This window comes from Larimichthys crocea, chromosome I, assembly GCF_000972845.2.
Source record: "Larimichthys crocea isolate SSNF chromosome I, L_crocea_2.0, whole genome shotgun sequence".
NCBI lineage: Eukaryota > Metazoa > Chordata > Actinopteri > Sciaenidae > Larimichthys > Larimichthys crocea.
In genome coordinates this window covers 4,988,635-5,011,293 of record NC_040011.1, presented here as the reverse complement: position 1 = coordinate 5,011,293, position 22,659 = coordinate 4,988,635, and the positions used below count along the sequence as shown (strand labels likewise).

Sequence of the window (22,659 nt, the reverse complement as noted above, 5' to 3'; positions counted from 1 at the left end):
CATATCTTTTATGACTTATTTAACTAAAAATTATTAGCATGACTAATCTTGTTTTGCAATTTTGCTCTTCTATTGTTTGAAAGCATCATTTTTGTTGTAGTCAGTAATAGTGATGCAATTTTCTCTTGATATTACCTCAAACATCCCCAGCTCCGCCTGTGAGAATTACACTTTGTGAGGCTGAGAGGAACAAGTCTGTTGAAGTTGGTGAACCCATAGTGCTGCGATGTGAGATATCAGAACCTAAAGCTCAAGTTACTTGGTACAAGGATGGAATAAAGCTACATGAAGCAGCTGGGCAAGACATGCGGGCAGAGGGTTCCATAAGAACACTGGCTTTCCAGTCAGCGATGCTGCCTCATGCAGGGATTTACAGCTGCAAGACAACAGATGATGCAGTGCAGTTTCATGTGGATGTTAAAGGTGACAAAAGTTGTTTTCATGTTCTGTTCTGCAAATAAATTATAGTCAGGCTAAAGTGCACCCAAAAGCTTTTGCTTTTCTTATAAAAAAGTAAGTTCTTATTTTATTACTTTGGATAATTAAACCTAAAATAGATAGGGAAGATGATAGAAAGCAAGAAATAAAGCACAAGCAAAAATGTCCAGCAAAAAATCTTAATTTGTTGTCTTTAGCACTATTTGAACGACAACAGTTTACTGTAAAGTTATCAAAGACATCTGTACAAGACAAACAATACAGCATATCAAATCTTAGTGGCATGCTGTATTTATGGGCAGTTTGCACACCAGAACCACAGTGTATGAGTATTATATTAACTAATAGCTGTAAGTAGGTACTTGAAAACAATGGTAGAATTGATGCTTCTACATTTTTCTAATTATTTTGTCATGTTAAAGCTTTAGCCGAGGCCATGTGACTCCATCTGCTTCTCTCTTCATGTCTGGGCTGTAGCTGGTTAGTTAGCGTGAAATGTTCTAGGGTTAGTCTCACATCATGCAGTTCTTAATTAGGGCTTGATTTAGCCCTAATCAGGCACCACGGTGAAAATGCCAGTGTTAGTCGTTTTGAAACTTTTAAAGAAATGCAACCTGCCTTCATGCAGCGGTGGCCTATCTAGCAATCAACTTGTCAACCCAGACTGCTCCACAGAAAGACGGAAATTTTATTAAAAATGAGCGCTATTCAAGCAGGGTTCATAGACAGACAGTTGTGTTGTTGCTTGGTTTATTTTAGGTAGCCAGCTTTGACGTCTGTGTCTATCTTGTATTATATGCTGCAAAATAGAGAAGATTGATAGAGAAAGACAGAAGGAGTGCCTGTAGTGAAAAAGGCAGTGGGTCAGAGAAATAAAACACTATTTTCTGATTGTTTCACATCAGTTAAGTTCTAAAAAATATATCAACACCACAATGCCTGATTTAGGCATGATGGGAATGGTGGATACAAGCAAAATTCATCATGTTTACACTACTTTATCGTTGATGGCAGTCTCTTTGACTATGGAACATTTTTCCAAACATCTGACAAATTAGTCAGTTTCAATACTGACCAATCTTTGAGGTGTTTTCTTGGTGTATTTCTTGAAATGTTAATATAAATACAGCTTTTTAAACAGAGCTGCAGAGGCTGTTACTGTGCTGAAGGGATAAATGCTGAGAAAATAATAGTTGTAAAGAAGCAGAACAGATTGTAGCTTGGAATCATGGATGGAATATAAAACTTCACCAGTGAAGCAAAGTTACAGTGCCGCCCTTTTTATGGCATAATATCCACTTACTTAGAGATTCTTTTCTAAAATCCCAAAGAGATCAGTCAGGAGAATAATTTTGGTGCAGTCAGTTGGTGCTATTTTGAGCCTTATTTACCAGAGGGTTTCAACCAAAGAAAGTCGAACAGGTTACCAATTGGGTTTCATGAGTCCTTTTTATCTGGCGCTCAACAGATTAGATCACTGCTGGAAAGGCTGTTAACTGTCTAGACTGAATTATCCTACAGGCACATACGCAATGTCCAGATGTGTTGAAAAATAAGTAGATTTACTGAAAAGACTGTACACCAAACTTTAAGATTGAAATCATGGCACCCATAGAGGACTTATTTAACTAAATATTTGACTTTTTTAATGTATGTAAACTGTAGAAAATACTTAATTTGGTTAATAACATAACCTGTTTTATTGACCACTTGCATTTTACATTCAATCCTGTAGCTCCACCTCTGAAGTTTTCAGCTTTATCTGAAGCTGACCAGAAAAAGACGGTCATGGCAGGCTGTCCCATTTCTCTACAATGTGAGCTGTCAGACTCCACTGGACAAGTCAGTTGGTACAAGGATGGAACAAAGATCCTACCTCAAAATGGAGTAGACCTCCAGTCAGAAGGAAATTTGAGGAGTCTAGTTGTCCCATCAGCAGAGCGGGCTCACACTGGCATATACCGTTGTGAGTCAAAGGATGATGACATACAGTTTGCTGTGGAAGTACAAGGTGACTCTCAGAGACTCTGCAGCGCTTTCATTGTCTTGCATGGCCAACTAACTGTAACAGCAGGTAACATTAGTCTAATCACGTAATAGAAAGGTTAGTTTTTCACTTTTCAAAAAAATATAAAGCAACACTCTGAAATAATGACTGCTGCAATTTCATTAATACAGCTTCAATACAGCTGGCAATTTAAAGAAAAACAACTCGCATCTAATCTAAATGCCCGTTTTTTAAAAACTTTTCAATAAAAGTAAAATTAAATATTGTAGGACGTCTCCTCTCCATGGAGCTTCTTATTATGCATGTCCGATATCTTAAGAGAGCTAACATTTCTTTTGCCTTTCCCTTTTTCATTAAAAGGCACTAACTGAATACTGCGCCTTTACCGTCAGCGTTCTTGTTTGTCTTACTTGTGCTTTTTTTATCGATGATTGTATGTAACTTGATTCTTGCTCTTTTAACTCTTTGAGTCATTTTTTTGTTTTATTTATTGTCTTTGTTAAACCAGCTGTTGTGTTTATCTTGATGTTATGTTGTTTTTGTCTTGAAATTCTTTGGATGTTTAATTACGTCAAGAAATTTCATTTATGACGTTTATTAAGATACTCTTTTTACAATATCTGAAACCTGTAGCACTACCTGTGAAGTTCTCAGAGCTTGAAGACACTGACAAGAACAAATCCATCCAAGAAGGCTCTCCCATTGTTCTCAGTTGTGAACTCTCTCATGATCCTTCTGCTCATGTCGACTGGTATAAGGATGGGGAGATACTCCTGCCACAGAATGATATGGAAACACAGTCAGACAGTCTAACAAGGACACTACTCATCCATTCAGCTGAAATCAAACACAGTGGTACCTATGAATGTTCAACATCATATGACACCATCACATTCAAAGTGGACGTAAAAGGTGATTTCTCTCTATCCTTACTATGTTCTTATAATACATACCATATCCATCTTATTCTGCAGTGTGAGTGGTTTTGAATGTTCATTAGAACATGGTGTGAGTGGCTGGGCAGTGTGTTTTGTGAATTCATCTCTTCTCCAAAACCCTTGTTATTCCCCTCTCTTAGGCCGATCGCCACAGATCATGCCAATCCCACTATCAGAAAAGTACAAGATGATTGCATTTGGTTGTCCAGTTATCCTCCAGTGTGAGGTCTCAGACCCTGTTGCTCAGGTTTCCTGGTTTAAAGACGGGGTGGAGCTTTTTTGCAAAACCGGCCTTGATATGAAAAGAGACGGCACCCTGAGAAAATTAATCATTCCTTCTGCTAAGGTCTCTGACTCTGGTCTCTACAGCTGTAGCCTCACTGATGATGTTGTGACATTCCGTGTGGACATTGAAGGTGATTTTCTTGTATTCACTTTTTAATTGCTGAGATTCCAGCTGTGATATGAACATTTTTGCATCTCCTGAATTATCCTTAACTGTACATTTCTTTGCAGAAATATTCGTGAGTTTTTTGTAGCATTGTGTAAGAGCTCCTAATACTAAAATAATCACACCAAAATGTTTGTGTGCACAACACTACTTGTTAAATGATGTTCTGACAGCTTAACAGCAGTGCTCTGCAAATCTTATAATACCTCCCCAGCTACTCCTGTGAGGTTTTCAGCACTCCCAGAGGTCACAAGAAACAAATTTGTTGAAGCAGGCTGCCCAATTAAGCTGCAGTGTGAAGTCTCAGAGCCTGCTGCCCAAGTCTATTGGTACAAGGACGGAGAACAGCTACTCCCAAAGAATGAATTTGAAATCCAAACTAAAGAAAATCTGAGAGCGCTGGTTATTAAATCAGCAGAAGTCAGACACTCTGGGGTGTACAGCTGTGAGGCCGCAGATGACCAAATAGAATTCAAGGTGGATGTTGCAGGTGATCTAAGTATTTTGAGCTTTGTCAGAATCACTAACTTTCAATGAATGCTTGGCTATTAGACCAATTTATACTTCAAGAATGTATTCTATTATACTTTATTATACTGTATACTAATACTTTGTTAATTATACACATTCAATGATTTTTGGGGCATACATTATAAACCTATAGATATTTCTTTAAGTAAGCTCCATGTCATTCCTTCCTCAAAAAGCAAATACTTGAAGCCCTTTCAGACTGGTAGTGGCAAGTGGTTGGTTAATGTTATCTTAAATCTGTACAGTAGATCAAATTACTATCTATAATGTTAATCAGATTGCTTGTAGTAACAAACCACGGGGAGTTATCACCGGACTCTGCAGTTCCCTCTTTACCAGCACATTGTTTTAGTTTTACAGCCAGCAACTGTACAGCCACCCTCATCAGTCCTGTTTCAAGATGCCGCAGGATGTAAATTCTGATAAATAGAGTGTGCACTACTTGCCCTGCACCAAACAGCAGAGAAACAGTTAATGACTAGCTGGTGAGTGAGCCAGAGCTTGCTATTGTAAAAGTCATCAGCATGCTGATTTAACTGCCCAGTCCAGTGGTAACAGTTGTGGCCCTTATGACACCTTGTCAAACTTTGCCACTTGTTGCAGGATGCAGAGCAGACATTTGTTTGCCATTGTTTGGCTCTGGTGAAAATTATGAAGGATGAGACGCAGATGCTGCAGACCTCCTGGTCTGAAAGGGCATTACGGCTGTACGTGTCGGTATTAACAATTAAAAGACAGACAGACAGACAGGCAGACAGACAGAGGAAAATCAAAACAAATCAATCAAATTTGCAATTTAAACTGCTGTCAAGTATACTGTACGTGTACAATGGATCATTTGAAATTGGACTGATTCATGTTGCATTATGCTAGCTCACTTGCATGCAAATCCATGACTAGCAATTTCAAAGTAACTGTGTGATCTCACTGTCAACTCGAGTGGGCACAGACTTCATTATTATTTTTTTATACCAAACTATTTTTACACAATCTGTTCCATCTGGAACAAAGTGGTAAATTTTACAGCTTTTAGCCTGTAAATACAAGTATGTTCGTAGCATAGCATAGCAAATCTGATTACTATCTGGTTACTGTTCAATGAATTGAAAATCCTATAGCACCAGTTTGATTCTCAGCTGTTCCAGAGGCTGAAAGGAGCAAGTCTGTTGAAGCAGGCAGCCTGATCAAACTGCAGTGTGAGATCACAGACCCCACAAGCCAGACCTGCTGGTATGAGGATGGGATAAATCTCTTGCCAAAATCGGGAATAAACATCGATTCAGAGGGCAATAAGACGACACTGGTTATGGAGTCGGCCACGTCTCCATGCTCTGGAGTGTACAGTTGTAAAACTGATGATGATTCAGATTTCAACGATTTCTATGTGGAGGTGAAAGGTGATATGCTAAGCTTTTTCTTGGCGAGATGTTGTCATTGTAGAGTCTTATGCACCTTCATGACCTCTAATATCTAAGAAGAAAGCAAAACCTGATCATCATCATATTCATCATAGCTGGCTTTTAAATGCCCTAATTTCATTAAACATTCAGTTGCTTTTCATATACATGCTTCACATTTAAGGCTGTTTAGCATGTATTTTGTTATGTATACTGTTTTTTCCAGCACACCTATTAGTGCACTGCTTTAATTAATTATCTCATTTTGCTTCAAAAGTGGATTAACACCCCACTGATCATGATAATGTCTATGATAAGTTGTTGACTAGGCAGCAAGGCGGCTTGATATCAGCATGTCTAAGCTGTGAAAACCTGACCTTAGAGCTGCTCCGTGCATGAGTCTAAACAATGAATGCAACTTTCAACCAACAACTTACTTTTTTTGTGTACTGTTTTCTGCAGTGCCACCGGTAACATTTGCTGACATCCCAGAGGAGGACCTTTTCAAGAGTGTTGTGGAACAAGAAGAGCTTGTTCTGTCATGTGAGGTATCAAGGGCTGATGGTGTTGTCCAGTGGTACAAAGATGGAACTGAAATGCAACCAAGTAATAGCATTACAATGCAAGCAGAGGACACCAAAAGGAATCTGACAATACATTCAACCCAACTGTCCGACACAGGCACATACACATGCCGTACAGGAGACAACATTTTATTGTTTAAAGTTAACATACGAGGTAATAAAATAACTTCCCAGTTCTCTAAGAATACATAACAAAATCTGTCATTCACTCTACCTGTATTAAAATGTAAAGAATGTAGAGAAGATGTTTCAATTTCATATATTCTTTCTTCAAAGAACCTCCAGTGATGATAATATACCCCAAGGAAGATGTCCATCTTGAACGTCACGTTCCTGAGGAAATTATTCTGAGCTGTGAATTGTCTCGTCCCAATGGTATTGTCAGCTGGTACAAAGATGGCCAAAAGCTGCAAGAGAGTGAGAACATCAAGCTCAAAATTGAAGGCCCTTATCGTCGACTGAAGATTCTTTCTAGTGGAGTTGAAGATTCTGGAGAATATGTCTGTGATACAGCTGATGATTCAATATTCTTTCACCTTAGTATTACAGGTAAAATTCCTCATAGTACATACATGTCAAGGCATCTCAGTACTGTAACAGCAAAGTGTAAAAGCACAATTAGTAGACTGTGTAAGGTGAAGGAGGAGCTGGTTGCAGATGCTGTTCGATAATCTGAGAAGCACTTTGTTTGGAAGCATACCAATGCCTTTAAAATGAACCAATTCACCCACCCAATTCAAAGATGAATGCAAAAACATTCACTTTGCAGACAATATATGCATCAACATGACACAAGATAACAGAGTAGATTTCTTGTAGAATTCATTAAACTAATGAGTGATGACTAAGATGGATTTTCATTTCTCTTTCTAGAACCTCCAGTGCGGATTGTGTCCCCAAGTCAGTCCCAAATGGAACTGTGCCAACAGACCTCTGAGAGGATGGTACTGAGCTGTGAGATCTCACGGCCTAACGCAGTGGTGCGTTGGTATCGAGATGGACTCGAAGTGGAGGAGAACGACAACCTTATTCTCGAGGTGGATGGTGTCTACAGAAGACTTATCATACCTGAAACTACTGTCAAAGATTCTGCCGAATACGTCTGTGATACTGCAGATGACTCCATGACATTCTTTGTAAACATAGCAGGTAAAGAAAACCATGAATGAAAAAGGATCTTCTAAATGCGTTGTTGTGCCAATGTTTATCCATTTCTAATGCATTTTCTCAATGGACAGAGCCTCCTGTTCGCTTCGTACGTCCCAGAAAAATGGCAAGCAGAGTGGAGAAAGTGGCTGGGCAGACTCTGATTCTAGACTGTGAGGTTTCAAGATCAAATGCTGAGGTCACCTGGAAGAAGAATGGGGAAGAGGTAGAAGACTCCAGAAATATTACCATCCTTGAGGATGGTGTCATGCGTCAATTAACGGTTCACTCCCTAACACTGGAAGATGCTGGGCAATATGTCTGCGATGCAAAGGATGATGTGATGGATTTCCATGTGAAAGTGCAAGGTAGGTTATTGTTCTTAAAGGTATATCTCCCAAATTATATGAGCCCTCAAAGTCCAAAAATATATAAGTATAAAAAAGTATATCTTTACAAGGTCTGTACATTATGTACTGTTATTTATCTGGTAAGAACAAGGTAATCTGGAATTACTAGTAGCTTACTCACTTCAGAGACACACATCCACCTCTAAATGAAATTGAAATTCAGTCAGACAACTCGTGTTTGAAATGTTAATTATAGCTGGAGAACATAGTTAGAGTTTGGTGCCTAGGCCCCAACATTGACAATCCCCATGTGTTTATGCATATATTGGGGAGTGATGAACAGGATGCTGGGATGATGTTGGGGTAAAAGAAGAGACAGCAATACTGATGTAGAGTGGTAATGGCATGGACAAGGCAGAGAGAGAGCTGGAAAATTTTGAAGCTTAAATAGACCGCCAAATTGGGAGGTGTTTGATAGATGATTGTAGAGAGCATGTCACGTATAGCAGTGCAGCTCAAGTTAAGTGCAGCTCAAGTTGACTACCTGAACTAGCTCGCAGGTGTTGCTTCCTTTTTATTTTTGCCTCAAATGATGATACCACGAAACCCCTGCTGCTATAGTGCAAAACTGTCCTAAATAGGAATAGCTGCATATTCTAACAGACATTAGACATAGTCAATATAGGCAGTGCAAATGTCAACCAGATCATTGACTCCAGGTGGTTAATGCTGTGCAATGACAAAATATTTGTTGTGGGGTTATATTTTATATACATTCTAAAATCTGCTCTCTTGTCTGTTTTCAGAGATGCCTGTAAAAATTCTTGGCAAAACTGATGCAAAAACAGAAAAGCAATTCTTGGTATCAGATGACATTATTCTAGTGTGTGAACTATCAAGATCCAATGCCTCAGTCAATTGGTACAAAGATGATCAGTTAATCGATGACACTGAGCGACACTGCAGCGAGGAGCAAGGTGTTTTCCGATCACTGGTTGTCCTAAATGCTGAACTTGAAGATTCAGGAGAGTACACCTGTGATGCAGTAGATGATAAGATGGTCTTCTATATCACTGTCAAAGGTGATTACCTTACCATATGGTTAAGCAGTGTAAATGTTATCTGTCTTTCCTTCATTCAGGAGGATGATAACGCTGTGTATTTTGTGTTTAGAACCTCCAGTACAGATCATTGGAAACTCAGGCCACCCGGAGCATCATATCCTTCTAGCAGGAGATGACCTTATTTTGGAGTGTGAAGTGTCTCGGCCAGATGCCACCGTTCAGTGGTTATGGAACAGCGAGATACTGAAATCAGACACTCGTATACAAATCGACAGCTATGATGTTGTGAGAAAGCTCGTTCTCTCTGGACTTCAGCCCTCAGACTCTGGAAAATACGTTTGTGATGCCATCGATGACAAATTAATAACAATTGTTGAGGTCCAAGGTAAGATTTAAATTGACTTGATTACATGTTTTAGAGTTAATTTCTGCAGTTTCTGTTTAATTAACTTTTTGTTTTATGTATGAACATGGAATTTACAAGGAACTTCTTTGTTTACTCTCATATTTTTAGAGCCACCGGCCAGGTTTGTGAATAAAGAAGCAAATAATCACATCTCTGGCTATGAAAACGAGAGTGTGACACTGTGTGCCATTGTGAGCCGAGAAAGAGCTAATGTTCGGTGGCTGAAAGATGGCCAACTATTGAACAAGGACAACATTCACATCTCCAGTGAGGGTAATACCCACAAGCTCACCATTAATCCCCTGCAGCTGTCAGATTCTGGAGAATATGTCTGTGACGTAAACACAGATGAGATGTATTTCAGTCTTTTAGTCAAAGGTAAGAATTTGGCACTCCTAAACAAATTGTGACCTCTATTTCCAAGTAAACATTTGCTTGACTGTATCTGTCACAAAGTTAAAATCTCTGGAATTATATTTCTTTATTCTACTCATCAGAAACGTCGGTGAAATTTAGCAGACCTTTGGAGAACATTGTGGCTCTGAGGGGCAGCAGCCTTATATTAAGATGTGAGATCAACAAGCCCAAAGGAGATGTCCAGTGGCTAAAAGATGGACAAGAAATCTCTCCAAGCCGCAGACACACAATACGTGCACAGGGACGAGAGCGAAGCTTCACCATCCACCAAATATTCGAAGAAGATGCTGGAGAGTATACCTGTGAATCCACAGATGACAGGACTTCGGCTACTGTCACTATAGAAAGTAAGTCAATTTAAATTCTACAACTTTAAGGCAGCTGAGAGAGAGAAATAACTTGAATAAATAAAATAGTTTAAAATAGGCAATGTTCCAGCTGAACATTTGGAGCACAATGAATCTAATTCAGCTGAATGCTTTGCCTTCAGTTCCCCGTGTTGTTGAGTTCATAGCAGAGCTCCGTAACATCACGGTCTGTGAGGGAGAAGATGCGGTATTTAAGTGTGTGGTTTCACCAGAGGACACTCGGTTGGTGTGGCGCTTAAATGGCAAGCAAGTAGCCCTGAATGAGCGCACTGTCATTTCAAGCAACGGACTATGCCACATGCTCTGCATCCACAACTGCATGGTTTCAGATAGCGGCAGAGTGACAGCTGATGCAGAGGGGTTGGTATCAGAGACAGAACTCCAGGTTCAAGGTGAGTTGTGGCCCCATCCATTAACACTATAATTATAAGTATTTGTCTCAATGAATCACAGAAGTCACAACATTTAACAACCATTTACTGTTACAATAGCCTCATAAATATATATATATATATACATATATATATATATATATATATATAAGGATAAGACAATATATGATTATATAGATATATATAGTATATATTATATATTTTAACTATGTGCTATTTTCAGCAAAACTGGAGTGAATGTGAACATAAAAGTAAGAGAATTTGAATGGCTGTATACCATTAGTATCACATAAGCATACACTGCATATGATAGATAATGACCCTTTCAGACAAGTTTAAATTGTTGAAGAGGCGCTTTTGACGGCTAGCGCTTAGCAGCTTCTCCTGTTAGAATTCCTCTGGTAACTGACAGAGACAAGTGGCTCGGTGGTTTTGGTGTATGTGACGCTGCTGGGGGCAAGGAGCTCAGAGCTCTCTGTGCTTGAACTTGCAATGTGACTTTTTTTGGGGGGGTCTATATTGTATTTAGCTTTGTCTGGGTATAGCTTTGTCTTCATGCCATTATGCACAGTAGAATTAACAAAGAATTTCTGCACATGTAGTCACATAGTACCTAAAACGTTGACATGATGGTGCTGCTATTTAGTAATTCCTTAAATCAATTTTTAGAGCAACAGGTGCTGTTCACCAACAAAATGACACCAGTTGTAGCTGAAGAGTACAGTGAGGCAACTCTAGAGGTGGAGGTGAGTGTGGATTCGGGAGAGGTGCAGTGGATGAGGCAAGGGGTGCTGATCCATCCTGGGGCCAAGTATACCCTGAAACACAATGGCCGAAAACACAGTCTCACCATCCACAAACTGGCTATGTCTGATCGGGGCACCTACAGTTGTGAAACCCTCCATGACCGCACGCAAGCCCAGCTCACAGTGGAACGTGAGTGTGCACGTGTTCTCACTATGCCCTGTTGTTGTTTGTTTACCGCCGTTGCCGACGACTCCACCTCTTGCACATCCTCCATCACTGCTTCCTGTGAAGGCAGAGCTCAGTTAAATGAGTAAGAGTAATTTGAGTGACTGGGGTCCAGAGTGGCACTTGTACTGGAATATGATGGCAACCAACAGCTGATAGACTAATAGCCCAAGCTGACTTTCAGACCTGGGTTTCTGTTTTGACAGAAGATCAATAGAGCCCTGATGATTTCATTACCTATATCAAAGACAAAACAGATTGCACTTTTAAGGGAGGTTAAGTATCAAGCTTGACAGACTATAAAACCAGCATCTTGTAGTTATTAAGACGTACTTGTGCTTGTTTTTCTTTGTGCATACTTCTTATATTTCTTAGTCCTACGAGCCACAGGCCAGTGGGTGAATTAAAGGCTGTTCTTTCAACACTAGTGTGGGTGGGCAGGGGAAAATCAGGACTTCAGGCTGCTGTTGGCACCTCCTATGAATTTGGATCTCCTCTCATTGCATCTAAATTTACACCCTGGCCTTCAAAACTAAGGTGGTTGTCATCAGGTCTCCAAAATAAACACTCCTTTTTTTCCACAGGGAACGCTTGTCTGTGTTAGAATAAGTGAAAAATGTTGGCAGTTTCAAAGCTGGCTTTTGTGTAAAGCCCCATACTCAAATGACTAAAATATCGGCTTGTCAATGTGTGCCAGCTTGTATTGTTTAACTGCAGACTGCTGTGTACAGAACAGACTCCAAGCCTATTCTGTAACAGAAAATGGACACCATGTCTGCTCAGTCTTAAAGTGGAATGAAAATATTTGTGAGTGGGACCAATCTTTCAAACTTAACTTTTGTTTAACTACTATTCAATATTTATGATACTGAAAAGTTACAAACAAACAAAAAAAACACACAACTTGTACTTGTTGGACAAGTGTACATGTAGATTTATTTCCTTTCACACAGCGCTACCGTTTTTTACTTACAGCTCGAAAAATCACAATCAAGAAAGGACTCGCTGACCTTAAAACCACAGAGAGAGAGACGGCGTCTTTTGAGGTGGAGCTCTCCCATCCCGATGTCACAGGCACCTGGTTGAGAAACGGAGTCCAGCTTAAGCCAACAAATCACTTCCGTATGAGTGCAAAAGGACATGTCCACAGCCTCACCATCTCAAACCTATCTGTTGAAGACACTGGCACCTTTACCTTCAGTGTAGAACATCTGAAGACATCTGCAAGGCTTGTTGTGAAGGGTAGGTCATTTAGAAGACCCTTTAGGGTTAGGGTTACAGTAAATCAGTAACTTTGAGTCAATGCGCTTATTGCAAGTGTTCTATAAGGTCTTCTTAGTCACTTTGCAGCTCCCAAACCATGTACAGTACACCACTGTACTACCAAAACAAATTTTACTGTACTAATTTTGTTGTGACCTCAGACTGGTAGCTAAAGAGGTCCACTCAAAGTAGACCAAATGCCAACCAGTGAAGGCATGATAATAGAATAAAGTGATGGCTCTGCTACTGTTGCCTTTATCCAGGCTCATGTTACAAACACAAAATAGCCTACCATGACCCAGTGAGAGGCGGTAGCTCTGTTCAGTCTTTCCTGTCAGGTGCTAGTTTAACCTCATGCTGTAAAATAATCCACTCCATGCCAAGTCACTCAATATGCATCATCCCTTTGAGCTAGGGGTTGAAAAGCAGAGGATGACAATTGAATGAAAATGTCATCACTATAAATTAGTCCACATACCTTAGCTGTATTAGGCTACTTTAAAGTGTGAGCAGCAGTGCATATGCTTGCATGCTTTATTTTGGAGAAATTGTGTTATGTTTGCCAATACAAGCATGCTTTTTCTTCACCAGAGCCCCCAGTGACCATCTTCAGAAAACTGGAAGACCAGAAGTTCCCTGACGGGGCATTAATCTCTATTGAGTGTGAGCTGTCAAGACATAACGTTGATGTGAAATGGATGAAGGCAAGTAACCCTGATCTGATCCCTGAACCTTTATGAACAACATATTTCAATCAATCAAGCATGTGAAAGTTGTAGAGCCTAAAGCAAAACAAATGTATGTTCAGTATAGTCTGTCAAATTTATACTGACCAATGTGGAACAACAAAGAGCCATATTTCACTCAATTGGACAATGCATTATATATAATTTCAGTCACTTGGAGATAATTAATTGTACTTTATTAATTGAAATGAGCGTGTTTTATTTTTTTTACACCTTTTCAGAATGGCTCTGAGTTGAAGCCAAGCAAAGACTTGCGCATTTATGCAATGGGAAGGAAACGGTTTCTTCAGATCATGAAGTGTCATGTCAGTGACTCTGGGATATACACCTGCGATGCTGGAGATGCTACTACATCCTGCACTGTGGAGGTCTACGGTAAAGTCTGCAGTCCAAATACTATAACAGTGGTGTAATGCGGTGGTATGGCCTGGCTGAAAGAACATCAACCTTGCCGTCATGAAGTGGACAAGAGATTTGGAAATGCAGGAAAAAAATAAACGTTATACGGGTGGGAATTGTTATCAGTACTAAAACAATGAAATCCCAGACTTAACAAACACCGGAGCACCTTTTTTGGCCATTTCTACCAAATTACTTGTGTTAAACTAAAGGCCATTGGCTGAGTAAACTACACTTGGCAGACATGTTTAACTTCTTTTACATGAATCAATAATTTGTCAACAATTGTGTCCTCTAAATGGCACAACCACTTTTTTATTCACTCACCAGCTTTATAACTAATAGCATAGATGAGTTATTCTAGCTAAGAAATGTAGCTGGTTATTCAGAACTTGAATCTTTACTTAGCATGAAGCTACCAATCAATCAGACTTTATTTGTATAGCAGTCCCACTGGCCTTTCAGTCCTTCAACAAGTTTATAATGTCTCAAGCTAAAATACTCTTGGGCTATGTTGAGCCTCTTTAAGCATTAAGTACAACCATAGCATGAGAGAAGCATAGTCTGCTAGCTGTGTGTTTCCACACTGTTGGCAAGTGAAGTAAGCTGGTTAGCTTGGTAATGCTAAGTGCCAGTTTGGAGCAGCAAAACATGTAACTTTGCTCATTGCCTAAAAAAAGAAGAAGAAAGTACTCCCCATACATGCCAGATAAGCACAGCCATCTTTGTTACAGTAGCTGTTATGATGTGCTGTCTTTAATGTTGGGGACTTTATTATTCATTAACCCCCCCCCCACCACCAAAAACAAAAAAAACAAAAAAAACAGAACTAAATTTAAAATCAACTAAGTCAACATGTGATCAGCAGAAAACTAGAGAAATTAGTTACAAGCACAAAATTTACAAAAATTTGCCAAGCATGGTAAAGAGGCTGAATCCATGGTTCACCCACACAGGTGGTTTGAGTTATGGATGATTAGACTTTTATTGCCACAGACTAAACTTGAATGACATCACTCTCTTTCTCATGTATAACCTATGGCACCTGTTAGGCGGGGGTAAATTACATTTTTATCATTCTTATTGGTTCATAGGGTCCAAGTGACGGTTGGAAGCTAGTAGAATGATGCAGATCGCAGATTCAAAACATATAAATTACAAAGTAATGTGTTTGAACAGAAAATTATTCTACAGCTATATTGTTCCAGTTTTCTTACCCAGTAATAATACAAAATATTATTTTCTCTTATATTAGCAGTAAGTAGAACGTTTAGTGTTTTAGTATTATATAATTAGTATAATTAATGTTACTAGTATTAAAACTATTATTATAGTAATAGTGTCTAGACTAGTAGCAGTATTTACTATGATATGCATATTGCTGTGATAACAATTCTGTTACAGTATAAAAAATAGTAAATGTAGTTATATTTAGTTATTTTCTTAATACTGTGTAGACCAGGACCTGGTTTATATTCCTGCTGTCAGAAAAAGAAGCTTTGTTTGTTGTCTTTTTTTTCCCCTTTACTTTTTCTTTCATTTTGGTAGTGCAGTCTTAAATATCCTTTAATGTTATTACCCTCTGCAGAGCGCGAGCTGCTGATCCTGCAGGCCCTTGAGGACCTGGACATCCAGGAAGATCAGAATGCTGTGTTTGTTTGCGAGATCTCCGTGGAGGATGTGCCAGGAGAATGGTACAAAAATGGAGAAAAGATACAACCCACCAGCACCATCAAGATCCGCCAGGAAGGTCAGGTTTAAATTCAGGGTTTATGTTATGTTTTTTTTTTATCCTGTAAATGAAGAGTATTTTTTACCAGTAGAAATATTTATCAATTCTTTATTATTCTTTTCTTCAGGGACCAAACATTTTCTTCTTATGTGCAATGTGCGAGCAGAAGACTCTGGAGAGATCAAGTTTGTTGGCAGAAATGTTGAATGTGCTGCTTACCTGGAGGTGGAAGGTATAAAATAAATATATTTTAAATATTAAAAAGTGTGTTGAGTTGTGGAAATTATCTTGTTGAACAAAATCTGTCATCTAAACTGTAAATCCTGAAACTAAAATGTACTTTGTCCTTTTCAGAGCTTCCTGTCAGCATTGTGAAACCTCTGCAGGACAAGACTGCCCTCGAGAAGAGCCGCGTGCTCCTCGACTGCACTGTGTCTAACCCCAGATGTAGTATCCGCTGGTACAAAGGCATCAATGTCATCCTGCCCTCCGAGCGCTTTGAGATCTGTAGTGAAGGCTGTTATCGCAAACTCATCATCGAGCAGGTGGCGCTAGATGATGAGGGTACATACAGTGTCCAGGTTGGAGAGTATACATGCTCTGCCAAACTGACAGTGGAGGGTAAGAGAGTTCATGTTCTTCATAGTTTACAGAAGTTCTTTTCGTTAGTTTTTGGTATCAAATAATTTATAATGTAACACAATTTAGTGCAAATGTAACCTGACTGTCAATACACACCTTTAGAAGTTGCAGAAAATGCACCAAAAGAGTGTTATTAAATACTAATGGTAATTGTATGGGCGTATAAAGGGACGTAGACGCGCTCATTATGGTCTCATACATACCGTTATAGCTCCATCTAGTGGCCCAACAAAGTGAATGCATGTACACATGTTTTTTAAATGTAACCTTTATAAATCAGGAAAGGTCCCATTGAAATCTCTTTTTCAAGGGAATCCTAACAAGTAAATCAAAATGATACACAACAAAACAAACAGTAGTACACTACACAACAAGGTGAACATGGTTCAAGTATAAGCAATAACTTCCCAACGACTCCATGTCTTTCAGAATGGTTTCAAAAGCAGTCAAATAAATCAGATCATGGAGTTTTATCATTTTATGCCAGTTCTTTTCAATGAAATTCAATTTTATGTTTAGCACCAAATCATAACAGAAGTTATCTCGTGACACTTTACACAAAGGGCAGGTGTAAAGCAGCGATGGTCGGGCCCTCGCATATGTGCGCAAGTCGAAATGTGCATAGAGCGCCACGCCCACACAGTTTCCCCAAAATTCATAATTTTCATAACTTTTACTCAGGAAGCCTATATAAACACTCCTACCAAGTTTGAAGTGAATTTGATACAATCCCTAGGAGGAGTTCGTTCAAACATGACCCCTTATCAAACAAGCCGAAACACAGAATAAATATCTCGCTTCCTGTTCATTGTAGCCCATTGCTCCAAGAGACTTTTTTGTAGGTCTTGCCCTGTTCTACAATTCCGCTGAGTTTCATAATTCTGTGTCCAAAACTGTGGCGGGGCTGTTCCAAAGAAAAATTCCAGGGGGCACCTCCAAAAATGCACACCTAGGTGGCGCTGTCGAGACATATGCGTATGTCCATGTGTGAGACCCCCAAAATGTGAAATTTTACACCTGACATGAGGGGGGGGGCAAATTTCCATGAGTTTTCGGGGGGATATGGGCCGTCGAAAATGCGATTTACTTTACTTTATGTCTGAAGAAAAAAAAGAAGCAGCAGAATAAAAAATAAATAAATAAACATACGAAATTCAATAGGGCCCCTCTAGTTGGCACCTCCTATGAATTTGTGATTCTCTCAGTTGCATCTAAATTTAACACTGGCCTTCAAACACTAAGGTGGTTGTCATCAGTCCTCCAAATAAACACTCTCCTTTTTCCACAGGGAACGCTTGTCTGTGTTAGAATAAGTGAAAAATGTTGGCAGTTTCAAAGCTGGCTTTTGTGTAAAGCCCCATACTCAAATGACTAAAATATCGGCTTTCAATGTGTGCCAGCCTTGTATGTTTTAACTGCAGACGGCTGTGTACAGAACGACTCCAAGCCTATTCTGTAACAGAAAATGGACACCATGTCTGCTCAGTCTTAAAGTGGAAATGAAAAATATTGTGGTGGGACCAATTCTTTCAAACTAACCTTGTGTTTACTTACTATTCAATATTGATATACTGAAAAGTTACAAACAAAAAAATCACACAACTTGTACTTGGGAACAGTGTACATGTAGAGTTTATTCCTTCACACAGCGCTACGTTTTTAATTACAGCTCGAAAAATCACAATCAAGAAAGGGACTCGCTGACCTTAAAACCACAAGAGAGAGACGGCGTCTTTTGAGGTGGAGCTCTCCCATCCCGATGTCACAGGGCACCTGGTTGAGAAACGGAGTCCAGCTTAAGCCAACAAATCACTTCCGGATGAGTGCAAAAGGCATGTCCACAGCCTCACATCTCAAACCATCTGTTGAGGACCCTGGCACCTTTACTTCAGTGTAGAACATCTGAAGACATCTGCAAGGCTTGTTGTGAAGGGTAGGTCATTTAGAGACCCTTTAGGGTTAGGGTTTAAAGTAATCAGTAACTTTGAGTCAATGCGCCTTATTGCAATGGTCATAAGGTCTTCTTAGTCACTTTGCAGCTCCCAAACCATGTACAGTACACCACTGTACTACCAAAAACAAATTTACTGTACTAATTTGTTTGTGACCTCAGACTGGTAGCTAAAGGTCACTCAAAGTAGACCAAATGCCAACCGAGTGAAGGCATGAAAATAGAATAAAGTGGGATGGCTCTGCTACTGTGCCTTTATCCAGGCTCATGTTACAAACACAAAATAGCTACCATGACCCAGTGAGAGGCGGTAGCTCTTGTCAGTCTTTCCTGTCAGGTGCTATTTTAACCCATGCTGTAAAATAATCCACTCCATGCCAAGTCACTCAATATGCATCATCCCTTTGAGCTAGGGGTTGAAAAGCGAGGGATGACAATTGATATGAAAATGTATCACTATAAATAGTCCACATACCTTAGCTGTATTAGGACACTTTAAAGTGTGAGCAGCAGTGCATATGCTTGCATGCTTTATTTTGGAGAAATTGTGTTAGTTTGTTGCCAATACAAGCATGCTTTTTCTTCACCAGAGCCCCCAGTGACCATCTTCAGAAAACTGGAAGACCAGAAGTTCCCTGACGGGGCATTAAGGCTCTATGGATGTGAGCTGTCAAGACATAACGTTGATGTGAAATGATAAGGCAAGTAACCCTGATCTGATCCCTGAACCTATGAAACAACATATTTCAATCAATCAAGCATGTGAAAGTGTAGAGCCTAAAGCAAAACAAATGTATGTTCATTATAGTCGTCAAATTTATACTGACCAATGTGGAACAACAAAGAGCCAATTTCACTCAATTGGACAATGCTGTATATATAATTTCAAGTCACTTGGATAAATTGTACTTTATTAATTGAAATGAGCGTGTGTTTATTTTTTTACACCTTTTCAGAATGGCTCTGAGTGAAGCCAAGCAAAGACTTGCGCATTATGCAATGGGAAGAAACGGCTTCAGATCATGAAGGTCATGTCATGACTCGGGATATACACCGCGAGGCTGGAGATGCTACACATCCTGCACGTGGAGGTCACGGTAAAGTCTGTGCATCCAAATACTATAACAGTGGTGTAATGCGGTGGTATGGCCGGCTGAAGAACATCACAAGGCCGTCACATGGAAGGTTGGACAAGAAGTTGGAAGCAGGAAAAAAATAAACTTATAAGGGTGGGAATTGTTATCAGTCTAAAACAATGAAATCCCAGACTTAACAAACACCGGAGCACCTTTTTTTGGCCCATTTCTACCAAATTACTTGTTGTTAAACTAAAGGCCATTGGCTAGTAAACTACACTTGGCAGACATGTTTAACTTCTTTTACATGATCAAAATTTGTCAACAATTGTGTCCTCTAAATGGCACACAACCACTTTTTCATTCACACCAGCTTTAAACTATAGCATAGATGAGTTATTCTAGCTAAGAAATGTAGCTGTATTCAGAACTGAATCTTTACTTAGCATGAAAGCTACCAATCAATCAGACTTTATTTTGTATAGCAGTCCCTCTGGCCTTCAGCCTTCAACAAGTTTATAATGTCTCAGCATAAAATACTCTTGGGCTAGTGAGCCTCTCTTAAGCATTAAGTACAACCATAGCATGAGAGAAGCATAGTCTGCTAGCTGTGTGTTTCCACACTGTTGGCAAGTGAAGTAAGCTGCTAGCTTGGTAATGCTAAGTCCCAGTTTGGAGCAGCAAACATGTAACTTTCTCGCTTGCCATAAAAGAGAAATATCCCCTAACGGCCGATAACACGCCTCTTTGTTACAGTAGCTGTTATGATGTGCTGTCTTTAATGTTGGGGACTTTATATTCATAACCCCCCCCCCCCAACCAACCAAAAAACAAAAAAAACAAAAACAACAGAACTAAATTTAAAATCAACAAGTCAACATGTGATCAGCAGAAAACTAGAGAAATTAGTTACAAGCACAAAATTTACAAAAATTGGCCAGCTGGTAAAGAGGCTGAATCCATGGGTTCCACCACACAGGTGGTTTGGAGTTATGGTGATTAGGCTTTTATTTCACGACTAAACTTGAATGACATCACTCTCTTTTCTCATGTATAACCTATGCACCTGTTAGGCGGGGGTAATTACATTTTTATCATTCTTATTGGTTCATGGGTCCACAAACAAGTGACGGGTTGAAGCTAGTAGAATGATGCAGCCGCAGATTAAAAACATATAAATTAAAGTAATGTGTTGAATAGGAAATTATTTTACAGCTATATTGTTCCAGTTTTCTTACCCGTATATTTTCTCTTATATTAGCAGTAAGTAGAACGGTTTATAGTGTTTTAGTATTATAATATAGTTAATTAATGTACTAGTATTAAACTTATTTAGTAATAGTGTCTAGACTAGTAGCAGTATTTACTATGATATGCATATTGCTGTGATAACATTTCGTGTTAACAGTATAAAAAAGTAGAATGTAGTATATTTAGTTATTTTCTTAAACTGTGTAGACCAGGACCTGGTTTATATTCCTGCTGTCAGAAAAAGAAGCTTTGTTGTTGTTCTTTTTTTCCCCTTTACTTTTTCTTTCATTTTGGTAGTGCAGTCTTAAATATCCTTTAATGTTATTACCTCTGCAGAGCGCGAGCTGCTGATCCTGCAGGCCCTTGAGGACCTGGACATCCAGGAAGATCAGAATGCTGTGTTGTTTGCGAGATCTCCGTGGAGGATGTGCCAGGAGAATGGTACAAAAATGGAGAAAAGATACAACCCACCAGCACCATCAGATCCGCCAGGAAGGTAGGTTTAAATTCAGGGTTTATGTTATGTTTTTTTTTTATCCTGTAAATGAATGAGTATTTTTTACCAGTAGAAATATTTATCAATTTTTTTATTATTCTTTTCTTCAGGGACCAAACTTTTCTCTTATGTGCAATGTGCGAGCAGAAGACTCTGGAGAGATCAAGTTTGTTGGCAGAAATGTTGAATGTGCTGCTACCTGGAGGTGGAAGGTATAAAAATAATATATTTTAAATATTAAAAAGTGTGTTGACTTGTGGAAATATACTCTGTTGAACAAAATCTGTCATCTAAACTGTAAATCCTGAAAACTAAAAGTACTTTGTCCTTTTCAGAGCTTCCTGTCAGCATTGTGAACCTCTGCAGGCAGACTGACTGCTCGAGAAAGCCGCGTGCTCCTCGACTGCACTGGGTCTAACCCCAGATGTAGTATCCGCTGGTACAAAGGCATCATGTCATCCTGCCCTCCGAGCGCTTTGGAGATCTGTAGTGAAGGCTGTTATCGCAAACATCTCATCGAGCAGGTGCGCTAGATGATGAGGGTACATACAGTGTCCAGGTTGGGAGAGTATACATGCTCTGCCAAACGACAGTGGAGGAAGAGAGTTCATGTTTTCATAGTTGTCTGTCAGTTTTTTTTCATTAGTTTTTGGTATCAAATAATATATTATGTAAACAATTTAGTGCAAATGTAACCTGACTGTCAAATACACACCTTTAGAAGTTGCAGAAAATGCACCAAAAGAGGTTTATATTAAATACTAATGGTAATTGTATGGGCGTATAAAGGGACGTAGACGCGCTCATTATGGTCTCTACATACCGTATAGCTCCATCAGTGCCCAACAAGTGAATGCATGTACACATGTTTTTTAAATGTAACCTTTATAAATCAGGAAAGGTCCACATTGAAATCTCTTTTTCAAGGGAATTCAACATAATCAAAATGATACACAACAAAACAAACAGTAGTACACTACACAACAAGGTGAACGTGGTCAATATAAGCAATAACTCCCAACGACTCCTGTCTTTCAGAATGGTTCAAAAGCAGTCAAATAAATCAGATCATGGAGTTTTTACATTTCATGCCAGTTCTTTTCAATGAAATTCAATTTATGTTTAGCACCAAATCATAACAGAAGTTATCTCGGGACACTTTACACAAAGGCAGGTGAAAGCAGCGATGGTCGGCCCTCGCATATGTGCGCAAGTCAAATGTGCATAGAGCGCCACGCCCACACAGTTTCCCCAAAATTCATAATTTTCATAACTTTTACTCAGGAAGCCTATATAACACCCTACCAAGTTTGAAGTGAATTTGATACATCCCTAGAGGAGTTCGTTCAAACATGACCTTATCAAACAACGCGAAACACAAATAAATGCTCGCTTCATGTTCAGTTAGCACCATTCTCCAAGACTTTTTGTAGGTCTTGCCCTGTTTCACAATTCCGCTGAGTTTCAATTCGGGTGTCCAAAACTGTGGCGGGGCTGTTCCAAAGAACATCCAGGGGCGCTATAGAGCGCTTTTGCCCCGCCCCTCATTAATTATGCAGCCGAATGTTGCCATAATATTGGTCTTAACAAGCACAAGAAGTTTCAGACAGCTCTGAGAAAAGTATTTGATAGCCCAACACG

General features: G+C 39.4%; 1 protein-coding gene across 5 annotated transcripts in view; it reads left to right on the top strand.

The window, feature by feature from the left end:
* The window catches only part of obsl1b (obscurin like cytoskeletal adaptor 1b), a 40,279-nt gene that overhangs the window by 12,733 nt on the left and 4,887 nt on the right, over nucleotides 1-22,659 (top strand). For all 5 annotated transcript variants that reach the window (XM_027280798.1, XM_027280806.1, XM_027280809.1 and 2 more), the window contains 22 exons: nucleotides 151-423; nucleotides 2,174-2,449; nucleotides 3,080-3,358; nucleotides 3,525-3,800; nucleotides 4,050-4,325; nucleotides 5,503-5,763; nucleotides 6,226-6,501; nucleotides 6,624-6,896; nucleotides 7,221-7,496; nucleotides 7,586-7,861; nucleotides 8,650-8,925; nucleotides 9,017-9,292; nucleotides 9,422-9,691; nucleotides 9,811-10,077; nucleotides 10,221-10,490; nucleotides 11,160-11,426; nucleotides 12,438-12,704; nucleotides 13,317-13,429; nucleotides 13,693-13,846; nucleotides 15,459-15,620; nucleotides 15,730-15,834; nucleotides 15,957-16,223. In XM_027280798.1, coding sequence (XP_027136599.1) covers nucleotides 151-423; nucleotides 2,174-2,449; nucleotides 3,080-3,358; nucleotides 3,525-3,800; nucleotides 4,050-4,325; nucleotides 5,503-5,763; nucleotides 6,226-6,501; nucleotides 6,624-6,896; nucleotides 7,221-7,496; nucleotides 7,586-7,861; nucleotides 8,650-8,925; nucleotides 9,017-9,292; nucleotides 9,422-9,691; nucleotides 9,811-10,077; nucleotides 10,221-10,490; nucleotides 11,160-11,426; nucleotides 12,438-12,704; nucleotides 13,317-13,429; nucleotides 13,693-13,846; nucleotides 15,459-15,620; nucleotides 15,730-15,834; nucleotides 15,957-16,223 — 5,436 coding nt within the window. The remainder of the gene's footprint in view (nucleotides 1-150; nucleotides 424-2,173; nucleotides 2,450-3,079; nucleotides 3,359-3,524; nucleotides 3,801-4,049; nucleotides 4,326-5,502; nucleotides 5,764-6,225; nucleotides 6,502-6,623; nucleotides 6,897-7,220; nucleotides 7,497-7,585; nucleotides 7,862-8,649; nucleotides 8,926-9,016; nucleotides 9,293-9,421; nucleotides 9,692-9,810; nucleotides 10,078-10,220; nucleotides 10,491-11,159; nucleotides 11,427-12,437; nucleotides 12,705-13,316; nucleotides 13,430-13,692; nucleotides 13,847-15,458; nucleotides 15,621-15,729; nucleotides 15,835-15,956; nucleotides 16,224-22,659) is intronic.